The sequence below is a fragment of the Antedon mediterranea genome, chromosome 7 (assembly GCF_964355755.1).
Source record: "Antedon mediterranea chromosome 7, ecAntMedi1.1, whole genome shotgun sequence".
NCBI lineage: Eukaryota > Metazoa > Echinodermata > Crinoidea > Comatulida > Antedonidae > Antedon > Antedon mediterranea.
The window spans coordinates 24,433,857-24,452,884 of record NC_092676.1 but is presented as its reverse complement, the minus strand read 5'-3'; the positions used below and the strand labels follow the sequence as shown (position 1 = coordinate 24,452,884).

Below are 19,028 nucleotides of genomic sequence, written 5' to 3'. Positions count from 1 at the left end.
CATAATGCAGCTAGTAATCAGCGCAAAGTTGTGTCTTAATCTAACTAGGTTCCCATTTATACACCTGGGTGGAGAGAGGCAAACGAAAGTAAAGTATCTTGCCTAAGGATACAAGCAATGCGGCGAGAGTTGGATTCGAACCTTAATCTCACGATCAGTAGTCAAACATCCAACACACTGCGCCACATGCCCTTATGATCTGGAGGTTGTAATTTCTACTACAGTACTATGAACATATAGTTACATTATTACTCTCAGTCTCAAATTCTAATTTATTATCAAAATGAAACATGTATTATTTCTATTCAGATACATTGAATTGACATAATATAGCATCTAATATATTATTTTAATAATATTTAAAAATATGTTACCATGATATGACATTTTATATCATTAAACCCTACTGGGCGTAAATTAGTAGACCCTATGACCGAAATATTGTAATCATTTTTAAGCAGGACCGGTCTAAGAATATTCAAGTTGTGAGTGAGACAGGGGTGAAAATACTAACCATTTATAATCTGTTATACAATACTGTATAATATTTCCCATACGTACATCTGTACTAACACAAATAATCCAACATGCTATGCTAGTTTTACTTATTTTATATGTTTTTAAATTTTTCATTGTTTTAATAATAATGTTATCACTCGCTTATTAAATTAAAGATGGAAAAATACACTAAATGAGCTGATATACCTGATCGCCTGCACCGTTTGGTCGTGCTTGAGCAAGTCGCTTCAACTTAACAAGCAACAGCAGCATTGCCTTAGCACGAGGACCCATTCCAAGATTACTTATTTCACTCTCCAACAGGTACTGGCTGTCTTTCTTCCTGGCCACGTACTTGTTAATCTTTTTGATCCAAGCATTGACATCTTCCAATGGAAGAAGTCTTTGTAAGAAGCTGGATTGCTCTAGGAACTCTTCCTCAGAAATAAAGGCAATAGCACCAGATCTAGTCCAAAGATAATGATACTCCATGAATCATATTATAAGTTACACTGGACAATACAAAAAGGCATTATCTATTACATTAGAAAGTTGTAGGTTGTTCAGATAGGCATGACAACCATTGATTAAACATCTAATCAAACAATTGAGGGTCTTTCACGGAAAATCCGATCGAACGTCAATGTTTCGTTTTCACACGGCTGCGCGCATATCGTTTGACACAAAAAAAAATTGATGTTCGATTCGCCGGACCAGAACCGTGCCGGAACAGATGTAAAAGACACTTTAGTGCCTTTTTAGTCTCAGACAATGGCAAGAAATGTACAGTTATTTATCATCATCATTAGCTTACCTATGACAATCTTTACTTGGTTGCTGAGTAGTCTCTGGCGGCATAGTAGGCTGGGAATCCACTTCATCTTGTGTGGTAGTGACTTCTTCCATTACCAACTCTCTTGTACCACTTTCAATATTAGTTGAATCTGAAGTTTGTTCCTTAGTACTTGCAAGTGAAGCCCCAACATCGACATACCTTATAAAGATGAAATACAGCGGCGTTACAGCTATGAGTGCTCACTGGTTAAACCCAACGGCCACCGGAGCTTACAGGGGCCCCTGAGCAGTACCCAGCACAGGCATTAAAACATGTGGAAAAAGGCTATAAATATGGGAGGGCTCCTTGGAATCCTTAAACCAGGAGCCTCAGGCCTCTGTGTTATGCCACTGATGAAATAAGCATTTATTGCAAGCACTCAGAAAACATTGCCAGAGAATCCACATTATTGAGTCTTTTTTGTTTTATTACTTTCATAATTTCATAATACAGTAGTACATGAACAATAATAAGAAAAAACAGATTATTATTGAGTCTTACCTTGCATATGAAAATGTTAGTTCAGGTGTTTTTGGCATGTCATCCTCAATATTAAAGTTCTTGAAGGCTTTAAAAGGAGTGGTGAACTTATGAGACCCATTTATGTTTGTTCTTGAGGAAATGGTGTCACCCTGCGACAGCAAGACAGGTCCCTCAGGTAGTTTCTCTGGCAGTGTACCCATCAACTGTGGTTCTGTAGGAGTATCATTTCCATGATCTGAAGAGCCCTTAAGCAGTACCTGAGTCTGTATGTCTGTAGGGTTGGCAATGAGCTGAGGATTGTCTGGGCTTCTGGATGGTTGGTACTGAAGGTCTGGTATAGTAGGAGTGTTATCATTGGTTGTCTCTGCCTGCCACATGTTCTTTGGCTGTGTGATTGTTTGTGTCATGTTGCTGGCATGGTATTGGTAACCAATGGGTGTCGGATGGATGCTCGCCATCGATCTTGACTGAAAAGGAGTCTGAAAGTAATTAATTCAGTTTAGTTAATATCAAGACTTATTTATTAATTACAGCTTTGTAATGTAAAGCTCTGTTCACACTATCAAAAAAAGTGTGATGTGCCCAAATATGGTAGTGATATACCCAAATATGGTAGTGGTATGCCCAAATATGGTAGAATAAAACATGCAAACTGTATAATATCGTATTGTATGCATAAAGCTCTGCACTACAATATCAAAGTTTATGTGACAAATGTGATGTGCCCATACTGTATAAGGACAAGATGAGGTCATACAACTACCATATTATTTGGGCAGATTACATTTGTTTTTGTCAAACTAGTCTGATAGTGTGTAGACAGAGATTAATAGCTGGTTACTCACAGTAAAGCCAAAGCATATGGTTGCATCATCCTTAAGAGTTCTTGTCATATTCCTGGGAGTTTGATAAACTGAACCTGTGAATGGACAATAAAAATTGTATGATGTGCTGTAAAGAATTGTTTACCAAAGAAATTGTATTACAAAACAAAGCTTGAGGATATAGAGTATATGCTGTCCCGAAGTGACTCTTTCTGATTTGGGTATTATGATTCAGTTTCTATTGAGATAGAATTGCAGAGCTGATAAAACTGTAGAAACTTTATCACACACAAAAACATATTTATCTTGTTACCCTGCATGTGTTCTGGTGTAGCTGTTGGAACCTTTCTCCCGTGTCCAAACAGTCCCGGTGTGAAAACAACATTGGCGTCAAATGGCGACTCAGCATCAATATGATCTGCTGGTAAAGTTGGTGCTGCTGGTAATTTCTTGAAAGGTGTTCTAATATACAAGAACTTTGTTAATTTGTTAAACAACTACAACCCAAATGTCTTTTCAAGCCCACCCAATTCAGAATTAGCACAATTCACTCGCTCTATGGTTCTGGTGGTAAAACGAATCTTCTTAGATAAGGACTATAAACCGTAGGTCCAGTGTACACATCTAGCTCATGTGCACTTTAAAGAACTTAGTACAAAAACGAATAAAGAGTATAGCCACTGATCATATAGTGTCCTCTGGGATAACAGTATTTGACTGAAGAGGCTACTCAGTATTAATAAATAATAATAAAAATAAATAATAATGAAAAAAAAAATGGTAAACAGTCTTTCTATGAACTTACCCATTTTGAGCTGATTTCTTTCTTTGAGAGGCCATGTTCTGGTTGGCAAGGAAGTCTAGGGTTGCTCGACTGATGCCAAAATCGGCTAATGTTGGTGTTTTCATTAGACTATCCTGTATTTTGTGCACATCTGATGCAGATACCTGCTTTGGGGTTTGTCTGGTATAATATTAAGGATGATACAACCAATTTATTTAATATCAACATGTTACCAAGGCGGCCCAATCAGTCAAAAAGACTGGTCTCACGTTGGGCCTTGGGTACAATTAGTACCAAAAAAACAAAAATATTTACCAGTACATACAGTATTATACAACTTTTAAACTAAAGCTTTGACCAAACTATCAAACTTTATGTGACAACAAATATGTGTCAAACTAGTTTGATAATGAAGACAGAGCTTAAAGTATGTTAGTCTATACAATTATTGACTGGTTAACTAGAATAAAAAAGGATACGGAAGAGTGTTTGAAGATGAATCATTATCAGTTTGATCTGGTTCTCTGTTCTCTTTGTCTGTATTGGAATCGGCTGGCACTGAAATTAAAAATTGCCAACAGGCAACAAGTTAGAATGTATACAGGACCTATTCAATGATACAAATGTGTAAATTTAATAGCATTGCATTATTTGGTGTTGGGTGAATAGTTAAGAAATCTCCATGACCTCCCTAAAGCTCTGACTACACATCAAACAAGTTTTACAAAAAAGTGTAATGTGCCCAAATATGGAAGTGATATGCCCAAATATAGTAGTTATATGACATCATCATGTCCATATCACATTTTGTTTTGGCATAAAGTTTGATAGTGTAGACAGAGCTTCAACCTAGAACTTAGCAATGTTTTGTACTTATTGGATGGTCAGGTAGAAGTAGTAGAACATGTAGTCTGATTGACATAGTAACAAGCTTTCGTTTTGTGATGGTAGAGAAAACAGACAGTAATTAGGGGCATGTGGTGTTGAATGTTCGACTACTGATCGTGAGATCGAGGTTCGAATCCAACTCTCACCGCATTGCTTGTATCCTTTAAGACACTTTACTTACCACCAGGTGTATAATTGGGAACCTGGTTAGATCAAGACACAACTTTGCGCTGATTACTAGCTGCATTATGGGAGTATGTTTCCATACGTGTTTGACCCACCCAAAAAAAATGACTGGGATAATAATGTTCACCGCTTAGAGGTTTCACAACATTAAGCACTATATAAATCCAGGATGTTATATTATATTATTAACAGACTGTGGTTGTGGAACTTACATTGTTTTTTCACATTGGTTTCTACTACTGCTTTCTTGTAACCATATTTCATTAAATTTTCTTCCAAGAGATTGATTCTTTCTTCGGTTAGCTTAGTAATGATCTCAACATTTTCCAGGAGATTCCTAAAAGAAGTCTGTTCCTGTAACTCTTTTAAATCCTTCTGAGCTTGTAACTGAAATAGTAATAAAATATATATAATATTAAAGAAAAAGCAAGCTAAAGCTCTGACTATCACTATCAAACTATTTTGACAAAAAGTGTGGTGTGCCCAAATATGGTAGTGATATGACATCACCATGTCCATATATGGGCACATCACATTTAAAGTTTGATAGTAGTAGTGGTATCAGTGTAGACAAGGCTTAGGATAATATATGTGAACATTCTTCTTTCCAAGCGTTCTTGTATTAAGGTTTGATCTTGCATTTTTAACATGCGAAACATTGTAATGCACTTTGTCAGTTGTATGACGCACCATACGACCTCCCATGGTGCGTCATTTGTCCGAAGTGCATTTTACTTTATCATATGCATGTCATGACACAATTGACAAGTGCGCATGAAATGAAGAGGAAGATGATGTACCGTCATTGTCTGGACGTTGCATTGCAGCTCTTTGAGGATCAATTCTGCTGACCGTGCTCCTGGTCGCATATGTGCTGGCATATTGATGCATGTTTCAATGTGTCTGCTTTCCTTCTCAACTTTTGCTGCAAGATGCCGCAACTTCTTAAACACATTTTCTTTCTCCATTTTCTCTAAGAAAAAAGGAATTCAAATTTGTCTTTTCAGTACTCTACCTTCTTTCTTTGACTCGACTCATGACACTTGTTTTGTAATTTAGGCCTAATTTTTATTTTTGTTTTCAATATTTATTTAAGACCCATGCATATGCATCAATGACAATCATTTTTTGATGGAATTTCGACTAGTTTGGGGATTACTTGGACCTAGCTAGACCCTATTATAAATTAATTAGTAAATACTACTACTGTATGTACTGTACTATAGGCCTACTAGCCTAGCTAGCTAGGTCTTCTAGTCAAGCTCTCTCTTCTAGTAGTATGCCTGCCCAACTAGCAGGGAGAACACACAGAGAGTGAGCTGACTGATCATTTGACATTTGATTGATGAAGTCTGACTAGGCCTAGGCCTAGTTAGTTAAGCCGCGCCTAGGCTAGGCCCTCTACTCTAGTAGATAGCTTACTATTCTAGCTTAGAGGCCTACTATATCCCTATAGCCTAGGCCTAGGCTAGGCCTGGTAGGTCTAGCCTCTATCAAGGGATATCTAGCTACCTAGTTGAAGCTAATAAAATCTAATATAGTGTAGGTTTACCTTTATCATAGAAATTAAAGCTTACGCCTTAGACCTAACAAACATCTGGCCCAGAGACCTCTAAATAGTAAACTTTTTCTCCTAAAACTGAAAAAAAATAAAAACGACTTTTTGTATTTTACCGCCGTGTATTTGCTGCCCTCTATAGACTGTGTTTGTTTTGTTTTGTCGTACGACGTGTTGTTGTTGCGTAACTTTTTGGTGGTGGTTGTTGTTTTATGATGAGAGGCGGAAAATTTGAAAGAGGTGTGAAAAAGCATTATAAAAATATACCAAAATGTACACTGTAATACTTTCTTACAATTGGAAGTCACGATTAGGAAAACGGATGTCGTCAATCATAGAATAACTATCAGTATCATCCTCAATAATATCCTTGACAAACTTGTATTGTAACAAGACAGCATCACTCAGCAGGCTCGGTGTCATCTTCACTTCAGCAGGTAGGCCTCTCATCAGCAGTTTGGAAAGCAGGGCCGAGCGAAGATGGTAGGGGACCGAGAGAGTCGATGTAGGCTAGGCCTAGGTCTCTCTCCCCAAAGTTGCATTAGGCCTACCATTTTTATATTTGATTTGTGTAAACCTTTGATCACTCAAGTGTTCCAGTTGTTTAATAAAAAGAGTACCAATTTACTAGGTATCCTACTACTACCTCTCCATTTTTATAACATTGAACACTAAACTAAAGTTTTTTTAATTATTTTTTGTAGGTTTAACTTGGAATCCGGGATTTTACTTTAAAATGACATTTGTGTGTGCATGTTAGGTTACACAGCACAAACAACAAGACATCCAAAACATGGTAATTTATTTTATTTATTAAAATAGAATAGAAAAATAATAAAAATATATAATTGTATGAATAAGGCACATTTAAGCAGCTGAGTATATCGTCAATAAAAATATATAAAAAAGGAGTCATGGTTTGACAGGAAGAAAGCAACACTAACAGCTAGTGAAAGTACCTCTAGAGCTGTCGGAACCGAATTAAAAATTGAGGTTTAATCATATGTGTAATTAAGACATAACCAATTAAATCAAAACTATTTTTTATGCAAATATTCATGGTATGGTATTTTTATAGGAACTATTTCCTTGTTCCTGTTTTTTTTCCACAACTTATCAATTTGTATATGTTGTGCTTTATTAACTGTTGACATTGCTATGGGCATTCAAGCTGTAATTATTTGTTGTTATTTAATATAACCTCATTTTATTTCAATTATTTCAATCATTTGAAATATCATTTTATTTTTTCTTATGCCAGAGAAACTAAATACTGAACACTATGATAGTAAAATAATAATTTGTGAATCATTTTTTTGAATAGAAGACTGTCATCAATTATTCCTCTTCCTCCCCCAGGTTTTAAAAACCTCATGCAACTTTATTTTTCTTGGCTTTCATTCAGTTATTATTTAGTTTAGTTGTTTTTTAGTTACGATATTTTCTTTGAATATTATGAATCTTTGATTTCTAAAGTTTTAAAAATAGAGCTGTAAAATTTCAGTCGTGCGCCCTCAATTTTTCCACGTGGTTTTTATTTTTATATCGCGTGGGGGCGGGCGATCTGTTTTTTAATTTGTTTTTAAAGGTCGAAAGTTAGTTGCTAAGAACGCTGGGAGAGAGGAAATTGTATTTATTTTGTTGGTATTAATTTTCTGCCAAAATTCAGCATACTGTGAAGAGGTAAGTGTTATTGTTATTTTGACGTTTGATATTCCACCCCCCACCCCCTGTCTGTGGGTAGGCCTAGAGGCTAGGCCTAGGCTATCTATATAGGCCTACGCCTAGCCCTAGCCTAGCCTATAGAGGCTATGCCTAGCTAGCCTCTAGCTAGCTAGGCCGGGAGTAGGCCTACTACTAGCCTAGTAGTAGTAGTAGGTAGGCCCCGCTACGCCGTAGGCCTAGGCCTACCTAAACAGCCTAGCTAGCTAAGGTCTAGGCCTACTGTAGGATAGTAGGGATGGGAATCCGTAGGGATAACCTAGGCGGCTAGTAGGCTCTCTAGTCTAGTATTAGGCCTTTAGGCTTTAGGCCTAGTAATAATTTTAATAATATGATATGGCATAATTGGCCCTAAAAATAAAGTACAGTATTATTATTAGGGCTAGGCTATGCCTAGTAAACTATTATGACTAATTATAATATGATGATGTGTTATCCATAAGATTTTAAAGTAATCATAAAACATCAATTTTATTTCTGTTAAAATTACTATGAACAAATTAAGAAAGCAAAGTGAGCACACGGGAGTCAGCTGTTACAAATATAAATTAATACTTTAATAACTGTTTTTTCTTTTTCTTTTTTTAGATTACTGTAGTGTCACTGTCAGCCAATTCTTCTTGCAAACCTGCACAGAGTCCCTCTTTTTTTTTCATCATGGGTTTATTTGATTTCTTTTCAAAACTGTTCAGCTCAAATAAAAAGCAAGCCCAAGTTCTTTGTGTTGGTCTTGACAATAGTGGTAAAACCACCATAATTAATCAACTGAAACCAAAAGATGTAAGTTTTCAAAGCCATAGATTTCTTGAGAATAATAATAAATGATATTAAAAGCTCTGTCTACACTATCAAACTTTATGTGACAAAAAATGTGATGTGCCTATATATGGACATGATGATAATGGTGTCATCATTCCATATTTAAGCATATCACTACCATATTTGGGCACATCACACTTTTTTTGTCAAATTAGTTTGATAGTGTAGATAGAACTTAAAAATAATATAACATGGTTTCAATGTGAGACAGATCATTATTGGGTTATTATTATTATTATTATACATTTATATTTTCTATATTTGGCACAATAATAAGGTATTTGATTCATGTTTGTTATTGTTTTACAAATACAAAAAAAAATATAATTTATTGTTTTTACAGGCTCAGACTGAGGATATCGTTCCTACAATAGGTTTTACTGTGGAGAAATTCCGCTCACTATCTGTCAACTTTACAGTATTTGATATGTCTGGACAAGGCAAATACAGGAACCTATGGGAACATTATTACAAGTAAGATATAACATGTCTAAAGCTCTGTTTACACTATCAAACTAGTTTGACAAAATAAGTGTGATGCTGCCCAAATATGGTAGTTTTATGATGTCATTGTGTCCATTATGGGCAAATCACATTTTGTTTTCACATAAAGTTTGATAGTGTAGACAGAGCTTAACTAACAGTTAAATTTGGGTTACAAAACAAATACACAGGAAGCCTGTCCATATATGATTGCTCACTTGTTGTGGGGAGTAATTACCTCAGTGAGTAAATAACTCCACATCAACCCTCATAATAAAATTTTTAAAAAAAACATGAAAATTGATGCTCATCTAAGTTCTGACCACCAATTCAATCTATTCAAACTAATTTTCTTTTCTTTTTTTTCAAGAGATGCTCAGGCTATAATATTTGTACTAGACAGTAGTGATAAATTAAGAATGGTAGTGGCCAAAGAGGAACTAGAGTTGCTACTAAAACATGCAGGTTCGCAATGCCATTGTTAACAATTTCATGCAAATGTGTATTTATTCGCCTATACAGTATTATTTGTTATTATTTATTTATACTGGGCAACCAGTTATGATCAGTGGCTGTGATGTACTAGTGCACCCCCTACTTGCCTCGAAAGATGTACTAGGTTCTGTAAAGTGTACATGAGCTAGATGTGTACACTGGACCTACAGTTTATAGTCCTTTTTATTAAGACTCGTTCTACCACCAGAATCATGGAGCGAGCGAGTCTCAAACCCTTGCCGGTGTTATGGGTACATAATTACAGTTCGACTGTCTTATCCGCTCGGCCATACACAACAGCTGAGTCAGCTGTTAATCTATGAAAAATCTAACTGTATGTATCCAGTTATTTTATTTGACAGATGTCCCCTGTTTTTGATCCTTATTCAATTATTTAATTTCTTTCAAATTGTTCTTTTTGTAGAAATTTCAACACGTTGTTTACCAGTGCTGTTTTTTGCCAACAAGATGGATATGCGTGATGCACTATCATCAGTGAAATGTTCAAACATGCTGGATCTTGATAAGATTAAAGATAAACCATGGCACATCTGTGCAAGTAATGCATTGACTGGAGAGGGTCTTCATGAGGGCATTCAATGGTTAACAGGTACAGAAGTACTAAAATATTTCATTATTCTTGTCTTAGAATCATTACCATAATATACTAATAGCATCAACTTTACAGTTATTAAATCCTGAATGTCAATTGTCCATTGTACTATTAGTATTAAGCTCTGTCTACACTATCAGTTTGAAACAAAACACAAACAATGTGTGATGTGCCTAAATATGGTAGTGATATGCTTAAATATGGTAGTGATATGTCGCTCAAATATGGTATTGGTAGTGATAATAAATCATCATTTCCATATATAGGCACATCACATTTTTTGTCACATAAAAAGTTTGATAGTGTAGACAGAGCTTTAGTCTTAATATTCACACACACTGTATTGTTATACATACGCCCAACCCCACTTTCTATCAGAGTTGGTGTGTATCATCAGAAATACATATGAAATTGAAAAATTATTGTCTTCTTTTCAGACCAAATTGGTAGTCAACGAAGGTGAAAATACTTTGTGAACATTCCAGACACCTTGAATCAATGTACCTCAAACACCTGTAAAGGACCCACCACAATCAAACATCCTTTTTTAAAATCATATATTATTAAAACATTACTTAAAATGTATATATATAAACATTTTTAACAGCTATATTTCATGATAGCCATAATTTCTTCTATTTGTGAATTTAATCACTGTCTGGTGGTGGCCAGGACTTCAAATTTCTATTACTCGAGATCTCAGGCAGAAATGATGAATAATTCATTAGATTAAATAAATAATAATAATAATAATAATAAATTATGAGAAAAATTAGGAAATTGTAGAGTGCGCTATATAAGCATGGACATAGATTGAATAGTTTGTATCAACGGTTTTTGGCAAGTCAACTTGTATGGAGATTATTTAGATGGTTAGTAGGTCAACTATTTAAGAAGTAGGTCAGCTATCTTTAACATTATGCAATAATTATTCGTATGCATTATTCATGATTTCTGCCTGTGACTGAGGAGGAATAAGGACAAACATAGTCTTCTAAAGTTTTGTTGAGAAAAAAGATATGACATCAGAAAAGATTTGAACCTTGACCCTTAAACCACCAAGCTACCACTCTTGGTTGGATTGGGAACCAATAACCAGAAGAAAACCATGTATAAATTTAGTATTTAAAATGTATTATAGTTCATATATTTAATACATTGATAAAAATAATATAAGAACAAATCATATTGTAACTTATTTGAAAACACACTCTTGGCAATTCCATGTACTCTGCACATATTAATATTTTATTCCTTGATTTAATTTATATTATTTGTAATTACAATCAGTTTCTAAAACTATTTATATACTGTAATAGTATTGCTGATCAATTCTTGATAATTTTAAAGAGGTGTTCTCACACTACAGTATTGAGACCATGTATACTGGGTAATAATGACACTTTGGATTAAGTTTAGTTCTGAATTTTTAAAACCTGATTTGATTTATTGTTTAAAGTGTGTAATATAATAATTAGTGCATACCCAGGATGGAGGATTACTTTAATAATGACAATATTCCAAAAGGGATAGAAATTATTTTATGTTTACAATGAAAAAGAATTTAGTACTTAAATTAAGTTTATTTTATTGATATGCTTATAGTATTATTGTCAAACAGCCCTTGTTTTTATCAATCATCTGTTTCAAAATTAAGTTTAAGAATTTATTGAAATGATAAAATAACGTATTGTGTTTGTGTCTACTGTATAATTTTGCTGCCGTTTGTTTTAATTTTCCTGCATTAACAAAAATTGTCGACTAAAGAGGGCGCTACCCTTAGATGCTGCGTGAACGCGTTGTTTCTTTTAAAAAATGTCTAGCGTTGTAGAATCCCGTGTAACAGAAGTTGAAAGACCTGCTGATAAGCCAGTTGATCGTGAAAAGGTAGTTCACTATTTCATTTATAAAACGGTGTAATTTCATTGATATATGATTTATGAGAAAATATGCTGTAAATCTAGGCCTAGCTTCGTCGTTGTGTCATGGCCACCTGCTGCACCCGCCGGCCGGCGTGAACATGGCTTTTTTCCCCATCGTATTAATGCTATCCACTGCTGAGCCTAAGTATAAGCCAATTATAATTAGGCCTAGAATTATTTGGCGGGTTTACCGATTAAGTAACCATGTAAACAGTAATGCATTTTGTCTATTATGCCGAAGAAGGGTAGGCTAGGCTAGAATTAGTATTATTAAATTAGTTTAGTTAATTTCTTTTCAAGAAATAAATTTTGAATAAAAGACTAGCCTAAGTAATGCAAGTAAGCCTTTCCTTTTTTTATAGTGTTGTCCTTTGTTACTACGTGTCTTCTGCAACAATGGTCGACATCATCGTGTAGACGATTTCAGCAGAGGTTTAGTGCCATCGAATGAACTTCAAATTTATACATGGTGAGTACGACTGGATTAATATAATAGTGGTTCACATGTTACATTGTCATTATATTGCAGTTATATCTTATATTAGTAATTGATAACCTAAAAATATTAACCAATATTTAAATTTTCTTTTCAGGATGGATGCAACCTTAAAAGAACTATCCAGCCTGGTGAAAGAAGTAAATCCAGAGGCACGTAAAAGAGGAACATACTTTGATTTTGCAATAGTTTCTCCGGATACACGGCGTCCAGTCTATCGCCTGCGAGAGATCGGCGTCACCTGCTCAGGACGAAAAGGACCAGATGATAATTTCACTCTTGCGCAAAAGAACTTTATAATTGGAGATTACATAGATATAGCAGTGAGCACACCTCCAAGAGGTGGTGGTGGAATTGGAGGTGGGGGTGGCGGTATGGGAGGAGGACCACCTAGACGTGAGCAGTGGGGACGATAGCCCATTAAAAAGTTTATCCGATCCTTTGCAAACAGTATTTGTGTCTCATAGTTTAGTACTGTACATTGAAAGATGAAATCACTAACTGTAATTTATTCCACATATTTCTGTTAAATTTTTCAAATTGTGTCATGTCATTGAAACATTTTTTGTTTTGGATACTACTTTTGTCCGAATCCTTTAACTATCATTTTTTGATGTGTGTATTGTGCTTCATGATTTTTAATTATTAATAAAAATGTTTTTATTAAAATATGTTTTGGTTTTATAGCTTTTATTTACAAATGAATTTGATAGATCAACTGTTAACTTTGTTGTTTTATCTTCAACAGATATGTAGACATATTATTGAGTCTTATGTACCACTGACTCACTCAACAAACAAACCAAATTCACATTGATTGGTACTTAGACTCATGTAGATAAAATATAATGCTGTGTTAAAATTAAACATACGAAAGAGAAAAAAGATTTACTCAATATGAGCAATTTATTACATAATTCCAAGATCAAATTCTATTAATGAACTCAGTTCGTTCAGATGAAACTTCAAAAGCCATGATGTTTGTTTTACCATATCAAACATATTGGTAGACACTCTGATATATTTAAATTATTGGAAGACCTAAGCTCTGTCTACAAATATGGTAGTAATATGACATGTCCATATATAGGTGCATCACAATTTTTGTCACATAAAATTTATGATAGACAGTTTATTGAGATAATGTTGTATTCATAGAGCTTCCACACACATGGCAATGCCCATACCACCGCCGATACAAAGAGCTGCGACACCCCGCTTTTTGTTGGTCCTCTTTAACTGGTGTACAAGGGTCACAAGTATTCGTGCTCCAGATGTTCCAATTGGATGCCCTAAAGCTATTGCACCTCCGCATATATTAACCTATACACAGATAAATAAACAAAATCACATCAGCTCAGTAATGAAAAAAAATGATCTTTATGAGACCAGTATGGGCAATGTAATTAACCAAACTTATTTGAACCTCATGATGTTTTATTTGAAAAAATACACGAGTGCAGTACATTAGAGTTGAGTATTGGTAATAGAAGTAATCTGTTGTCTCTATGGTCCAGTGGTCAAGTTTAATGGGGTTAAAAGCTGGTGTTTTTGCAGATCCACCCATCTATGGTGTATCACTAATGAACAAACAATTCTGTTCTATAGATTGTTTTTACACATCTAAGTGGCATGAGGAATAGTTTTATTCAGCATGCTGTCCACTGAACCATGTACTTTACATAACCTTAACCTGAATAAAAGAGCCTACAGACATACTGTATTGTTTTACGAAACATGTGCGATTGACATTCATTGCGCTGTGCATTAAACCATGAAAACATTACCTGGTAATAATGGTATTGCTGTTAAGCTTTTTCTACACTATCAAACTTTATGTGACAAGAAAATGCTGATATGCTCATACAGTATATGGACACGATGACGTCATATTTGCACACATCACACTTTTTGTCCAACTAGTTCGATAGTGTGGACAGAGCTTTAGGTTCTATCATAACTCATTTTATCAAACAGCAATCTTACCTTGGCTGGATCAAGAGCCAAATCACGAATAACAGCAATTGATTGTGCTGCAAATGCTTCATTTAATTCAAACAGATCAACTGAACTAAGATCCCAATTTGCTTTGCTTATCTGTAAAGAAATAACAATGATAATTAAGTAAAAAGTATGTCTGTTTAAATCACTCAATTTGTTGAGAATAGCTGGAGGCCTCGGGTGTTTTTAGTCTTTTTTTGACATATTATTTTAATGCCCATTTTTTCTTCTGGGCACTGCTCAGAGGCCCCCATAATCCTCGGGGTTTAGTCAATGAACACTCATAGCCCTTACACCACTGTTTGAGCTTATCAGTCACATACATTAAATGCTTAAAACAAATCTAAGAAAATCACAAGGTGGCTATAAACAAACTTACAGCTTTTTTAATAGCCGGAATTGGTCCAGTACCCATGATGGATGGGTCAACCCCAGCTTGTGCCCAGGACACGACACGTGCTAATGCCCTCTGGCCACGCCTCTTAGCATTTCTCTCAGACATCAGGATTACTGCTGAAGCTCCATCATTGATACCTGATAAAAGGATTCCAATTATTGAATACAGTAACATTAACAAAAATATGAAGTTTGCTAGATCAATTGTATGTACAGTATATGCAGAAAGTTTCAACAGTGTTAGAATGTTGGACATTATTTAGAGGATTAGGTTCACTTTATTTTTGGCTTGTTGATTCTTTATTGGCATAATGTTGATTATCTATGGGTTATGTTTGATTATCTAATTGGTTAGGTATACAGTGAGTATTTGGCTTGGGTTAAGTGGATTTTGTTGGTGGCTGTAAACGATGTAATCTAAGCTAGGCCTAAACAACTGGGTGATTCCACCTTATGCTCTGTCTACACTATCAAACTTTAATTGACAAAAAAATATTATGTGTCCATATATGGACATGATGACATCATCACTACAGTACCATATTTGGGCACATAACATTTTTTTATTTGATAGTGTAGACAGAGCTTTAGACATCTGGTCAGCACAATGACTATCCTTTTTATTTCACCTGAAGCATTCCCAGCTGTAACTGTCCCCGTACCATCCTTCACAAATGCTGGTTTTAACTTGCTGAACCCCTCCAAAGTGCAACCAGGTCTTGGAAATTCATCTTTGTCAACTATGACATCACCTTACATTACAATAAAAATAGATCTGAATTTACAATATCATATCAATCATAACATTTTTTAATAAAATGCGCAAGGCTTTTGTAAATTTCCCATTTAATTACCAATTTTGTATTAAACAGTATCAGCTACTATATAGTTAATAACCTGTAATGGTATTGGTATTAATGGTATTGAACATTAACAATACCCTTTTATATATTTGTTATCTAATGGCTGAATTATCAAAAAATGGTATGAATAAAGACACCATTGTTTAAAAATATAGAGAGGCGATTGTTTAAAAACATGGAGAACTTTGTTTGAAAAAAAAAGTATATTTTTATCTACAGTATGGCTCTAAGCTATGCATGTACAGTAAAAAGAAACCAGTCGCATCCAAAACAGATAACAATCATAGAAAGAAATTAAATAGTTTTGTATTTCTGTATTTAAGGGCTTTGGGAGAGTTACTGTTATACAAAGGCATTTTAATAACAGGACACTGATCTTGCCTTGCCAAGATAGGAACTTGATCAGTCCTTTGATCTTATGTCTGGCTGCGACAAATAACAACAGTACTGTACTACAGTATGTACATATTCTTTGTGCCGCGTGGTGTCTGATAAGGGCCATGGAAACGATCGCAGCCACAGCTACACCCTTTGATCTTCAGAGCTCAGCATCATGTTGTTACATTGCCTTGGTTATACAAACCTTTTCTAGAGCTTATTGTTACTGTTGTCATCTCGTTGTTAAAATAACCATTTTGTTGGGCTGTCTCGGCCTTTAGTTGCGAGTTGAGGGCAAACTCGTCTTGTTCTTGTCGACTAATTCCCCATTTACTAGCAACATTTTCAGCTGAAATTGTTAAAGGAAAATAAATATTTTATTACTGATGGTGTCTTAACATTTCCCAACACATCAAGGTCCATCCAAAACTACAATAGAATTTTGTATAGTTGTCTTCTTAAACTTTCGGTTGATGAGAAAAGTTCCATTCTTCCAACAGAAACTTCATTCTGTTCGCAAGTAATAAAACCCTTATCTCTTAAAGTTTGTTTCCACTTGGTCGCAAAAATGTTAGGCGCAATGCAAGTGAGTTATGCAAACACAAGCAACAGTTATGGTGATCTATCAAGTCTTGATTCATCAAATTGCTTGTGGTGCGATTACTTGCGTTATGTACAAATGGGAACCATGCTTAAATCAATAAAATAATATGCCAATAGTAGTACCTGTTATTCCCATGTGATATGAATGAAATGCGTCAATCAATCCATCACTTAGAAGACTATCTTTCAAGGAGGCATCACCAAACTTGGTACCATTTCTCATGTGAACAGTATGCATTGCCTAAAATACAATATTTAAAGTCAGTTTATTTACATACTGTTATAATCTTTGCAACATCAAAAGCAGTCAAATGCCCAGAAATTGTATTGTGAGAAATTAAGGCACTTAATGGATTATTCTGTTTTTTTGTTTAGGTGTGGATGATTTTTTATTTGTTTAACAGTAATGTCTACCTTTCCTCTTTTTAAATCTTTTTTTATTTTATTTGGTTCAGACAGTTATAATTTGGTCTTGGTCTTGTTAAATGCGGCAACTTCATAAAAAAGTAAGTATATGAAAAACTTAATTAATTATATATGAAAGAGTTTTATAGTTTTCTTGTTACCTGACTCATGCTCTCTTGACCTCCAGCCACTACAACCTCCGCATCGTTACACAGAATAGCCTGCACCCCTAACACTACTGCCCTCAACCCAGACCCACAAACCATACTAACTCCGCACGCTGGTACTTCATCTGGTAGCCCTGCTCCCTTACTTGCTTGCCTGGCAGGATTCTGTCCTTGACCCCCTGTCAACACTTGACCTATGATGACCTCAGATACTTCATGCTCTTTGACCTCTGCCCTCTTCAGAGCTTCTTTTATGGCAATACTTCCAATCTTGTGCCCAAGTAAACTTGAAAGAGCACCATTCAGATTACCTGCAGATTTTGATTTTATTTTAAATTCTTTGAATGAATGCAATGTTATATAAATTTACAGAATATAATGCTGTTTATAACACACCTGATTGTATTCTTGCAATTTGATTGGTTAATAGAGCAGTCAATTTTTCAGCTTATGAAATATTGTCACATTAACCATTCATTACTTGTATAATATTTCACAGTATAATAAACTGTATTATATTTTGAATATAAATTATTAAAATTTGTAACCATGGAAAAATAAAAATTTCCTCCATTATGAAATTATTTACAAATTAAATAAAGAATATTCAGAATTTTTTTCTGAATATATTGAATCAAGGAAGTGAATGCAAGTATTAATTTAACATAGACCGTGTTATTATATGGATAGTTGTATGGTATTTGAAACTGAAACTAAATTCCTTGAATATACATACTGATACTAGGCCTACCAGCATTAATAACAGTTAACACTGGTATGAAAAAGCAAGTAAATTGACAAAGACCTTGATATGAATGTATTTACGTTTAATTAGCATTTTTGATTAAGCTTGCTGCAAAGTCAATGCTATTTATTAATGAGCATTTTAATCAATCTAAAAATATGTATCTATTAAAATATATAATTATGAATTTATTTTAATATATTATTATGATACACTTGTTTGTGGGTGAAATAAATAAGATTTAATAATACAATTTATTTCTATACATTTTCGTAGATATTTCCCTCCATATTGCTCCAATATAACTCTACTATAACTACAGTACATCATTCGTCTACTGGGCAGAAACGTTCTCTCCGTGTGCAAGCGTTAGTAAAGCAAAGAAACCTACCTGGCCTAGGCCTATAGTACAGTAGGCTAGTTGCAATAGGCCTAGCTAACAAGCCTAACAAAATTCGGTGAATAAAATCGTAAACCTATGCAAAAGATATACAGTATTAACAATTGGGATGTGTAAATAGAATTCAGGTGTTGTTTGATTATTAAATATAATTTCATATAGCTTACCAATTGGTGTTCTTACGGCTGACACAATTACAACTTGATGATCGCCCATGTTGTTTTATCGACTTTTGCAGCTGTGTCACTTGAGGTCAAATCGTGTATTGTGTTTGTGATTGGACCGAAGCGAACACACCCCCAAAGCACGTGTTATTTTACATACAGTGTACTGTACGAGTTGCTGTAGGCCAACGTTACAGCAAATCATTGGTTACAGTATTAATTATTTCTTGTGTGAACACATTTATTTTACTCATTGTCTCGTCATCGTCTTTCATTTTTCGTTAATCGTCACACGTTTTG

The 19,028-nt window shown here is 34.7% G+C and overlaps 4 protein-coding genes and 1 long non-coding RNA gene across 5 annotated transcripts; 3 read left to right on the top strand and 2 right to left on the bottom strand.

The window, feature by feature from the left end:
- Positions 1 to 254: 254 nt before the first annotated feature.
- On the bottom strand, positions 255 to 6,146 carry LOC140054620 (uncharacterized). The gene is made up of 10 exons (XM_072099680.1): positions 6,051 to 6,146; positions 5,299 to 5,471; positions 4,711 to 4,885; positions 3,904 to 3,982; positions 3,446 to 3,604; positions 2,954 to 3,102; positions 2,662 to 2,735; positions 1,835 to 2,295; positions 1,313 to 1,492; positions 255 to 964 (listed from the first exon to the last, which is right to left on the bottom strand). The coding sequence occupies exons 2-10, from the start codon at positions 5,464 to 5,466 to the stop codon at positions 688 to 690; spliced, it is 1,722 nt and encodes a 573-aa protein (XP_071955781.1). The 5' UTR covers positions 5,467 to 5,471; positions 6,051 to 6,146; the 3' UTR covers positions 255 to 687.
- A 116-nt stretch (positions 6,147 to 6,262) lies between these two features.
- On the top strand, positions 6,263 to 18,796 carry LOC140055723 (uncharacterized). Its single transcript, XR_011846688.1, has 4 exons — positions 6,263 to 6,493; positions 6,761 to 6,852; positions 17,303 to 17,353; positions 18,441 to 18,796. It is a non-coding gene; the product is annotated as an uncharacterized lncRNA (long non-coding RNA).
- On the top strand, positions 7,624 to 11,826 carry LOC140055721 (ADP-ribosylation factor-like protein 6). Its single transcript, XM_072101101.1, has 6 exons — positions 7,624 to 7,739; positions 8,367 to 8,558; positions 8,941 to 9,071; positions 9,451 to 9,545; positions 10,000 to 10,185; positions 10,626 to 11,826. The coding sequence occupies exons 2-6, from the start codon at positions 8,436 to 8,438 to the stop codon at positions 10,649 to 10,651; spliced, it is 561 nt and encodes a 186-aa protein (XP_071957202.1). The 5' UTR covers positions 7,624 to 7,739; positions 8,367 to 8,435; the 3' UTR covers positions 10,652 to 11,826.
- LOC140055722 (histone deacetylase complex subunit SAP18-like) lies at positions 11,954 to 13,206 on the top strand. Its single transcript, XM_072101102.1, has 3 exons — positions 11,954 to 12,075; positions 12,473 to 12,579; positions 12,704 to 13,206. Exons 1-3 carry the CDS (start codon positions 12,004 to 12,006, stop codon positions 13,020 to 13,022), a joined length of 498 nt encoding a protein of 165 aa, XP_071957203.1. The 5' UTR covers positions 11,954 to 12,003; the 3' UTR covers positions 13,023 to 13,206.
- On the bottom strand, positions 13,547 to 18,815 carry LOC140055720 (acetyl-CoA acetyltransferase, cytosolic-like). The gene is made up of 8 exons (XM_072101100.1): positions 18,732 to 18,815; positions 17,414 to 17,730; positions 16,971 to 17,088; positions 16,450 to 16,593; positions 15,633 to 15,755; positions 14,987 to 15,141; positions 14,593 to 14,703; positions 13,547 to 13,929 (listed from the first exon to the last, which is right to left on the bottom strand). Exons 1-8 carry the CDS (start codon positions 18,778 to 18,780, stop codon positions 13,759 to 13,761), a joined length of 1,188 nt encoding a protein of 395 aa, XP_071957201.1. The 5' UTR covers positions 18,781 to 18,815; the 3' UTR covers positions 13,547 to 13,758.
- Between the last annotated feature and the right edge of the window lie 213 nt (positions 18,816 to 19,028).

Excerpts from the sequence above, each read along its gene's own strand:
- LOC140055721 (XM_072101101.1), top strand. The coding sequence starts at position 8,436 with ATGGGTTTATTTGATTTCTTTTCAAAACTGTTCAGCTCAAATAAAAAG. Across the intron at positions 9,072-9,450 it reads CTATGGGAACATTATTACAA|AGATGCTCAGGCTATAATAT; the intron begins GTAAGATATAAC and ends TTTTTTTTCAAG. Across the intron at positions 10,186-10,625 it reads GGGCATTCAATGGTTAACAG|ACCAAATTGGTAGTCAACGA; the intron begins GTACAGAAGTAC and ends TCTTCTTTTCAG.
- LOC140054620 (XM_072099680.1), bottom strand. The coding sequence starts at position 5,466 with ATGGAGAAAGAAAATGTGTTTAAGAAGTTGCGGCATCTTGCAGCAAAA. Across the intron at positions 3,983-4,710 it reads AACCAATGTGAAAAAACAAT|TGCCAGCCGATTCCAATACA; the intron begins GTAAGTTCCACA and ends TTTTAATTTCAG. Across the intron at positions 3,103-3,445 it reads AAGAAATCAGCTCAAAATGG|AACACCTTTCAAGAAATTAC; the intron begins GTAAGTTCATAG and ends CTTGTATATTAG.
- LOC140055722 (XM_072101102.1), top strand. The coding sequence starts at position 12,004 with ATGTCTAGCGTTGTAGAATCCCGTGTAACAGAAGTTGAAAGACCTGCT. Across the intron at positions 12,076-12,472 it reads AGCCAGTTGATCGTGAAAAG|TGTTGTCCTTTGTTACTACG; the intron begins GTAGTTCACTAT and ends CTTTTTTTATAG. Across the intron at positions 12,580-12,703 it reads GAACTTCAAATTTATACATG|GATGGATGCAACCTTAAAAG; the intron begins GTGAGTACGACT and ends TTTTCTTTTCAG.
- LOC140055720 (XM_072101100.1), bottom strand. The coding sequence starts at position 18,780 with ATGGGCGATCATCAAGTTGTAATTGTGTCAGCCGTAAGAACACCAATT. Across the intron at positions 17,089-17,413 it reads GTCAAGAGAGCATGAGTCAG|GCAATGCATACTGTTCACAT; the intron begins GTAACAAGAAAA and ends ATTGTATTTTAG. Across the intron at positions 16,594-16,970 it reads ATATCACATGGGAATAACAG|CTGAAAATGTTGCTAGTAAA; the intron begins GTACTACTATTG and ends TAACAATTTCAG.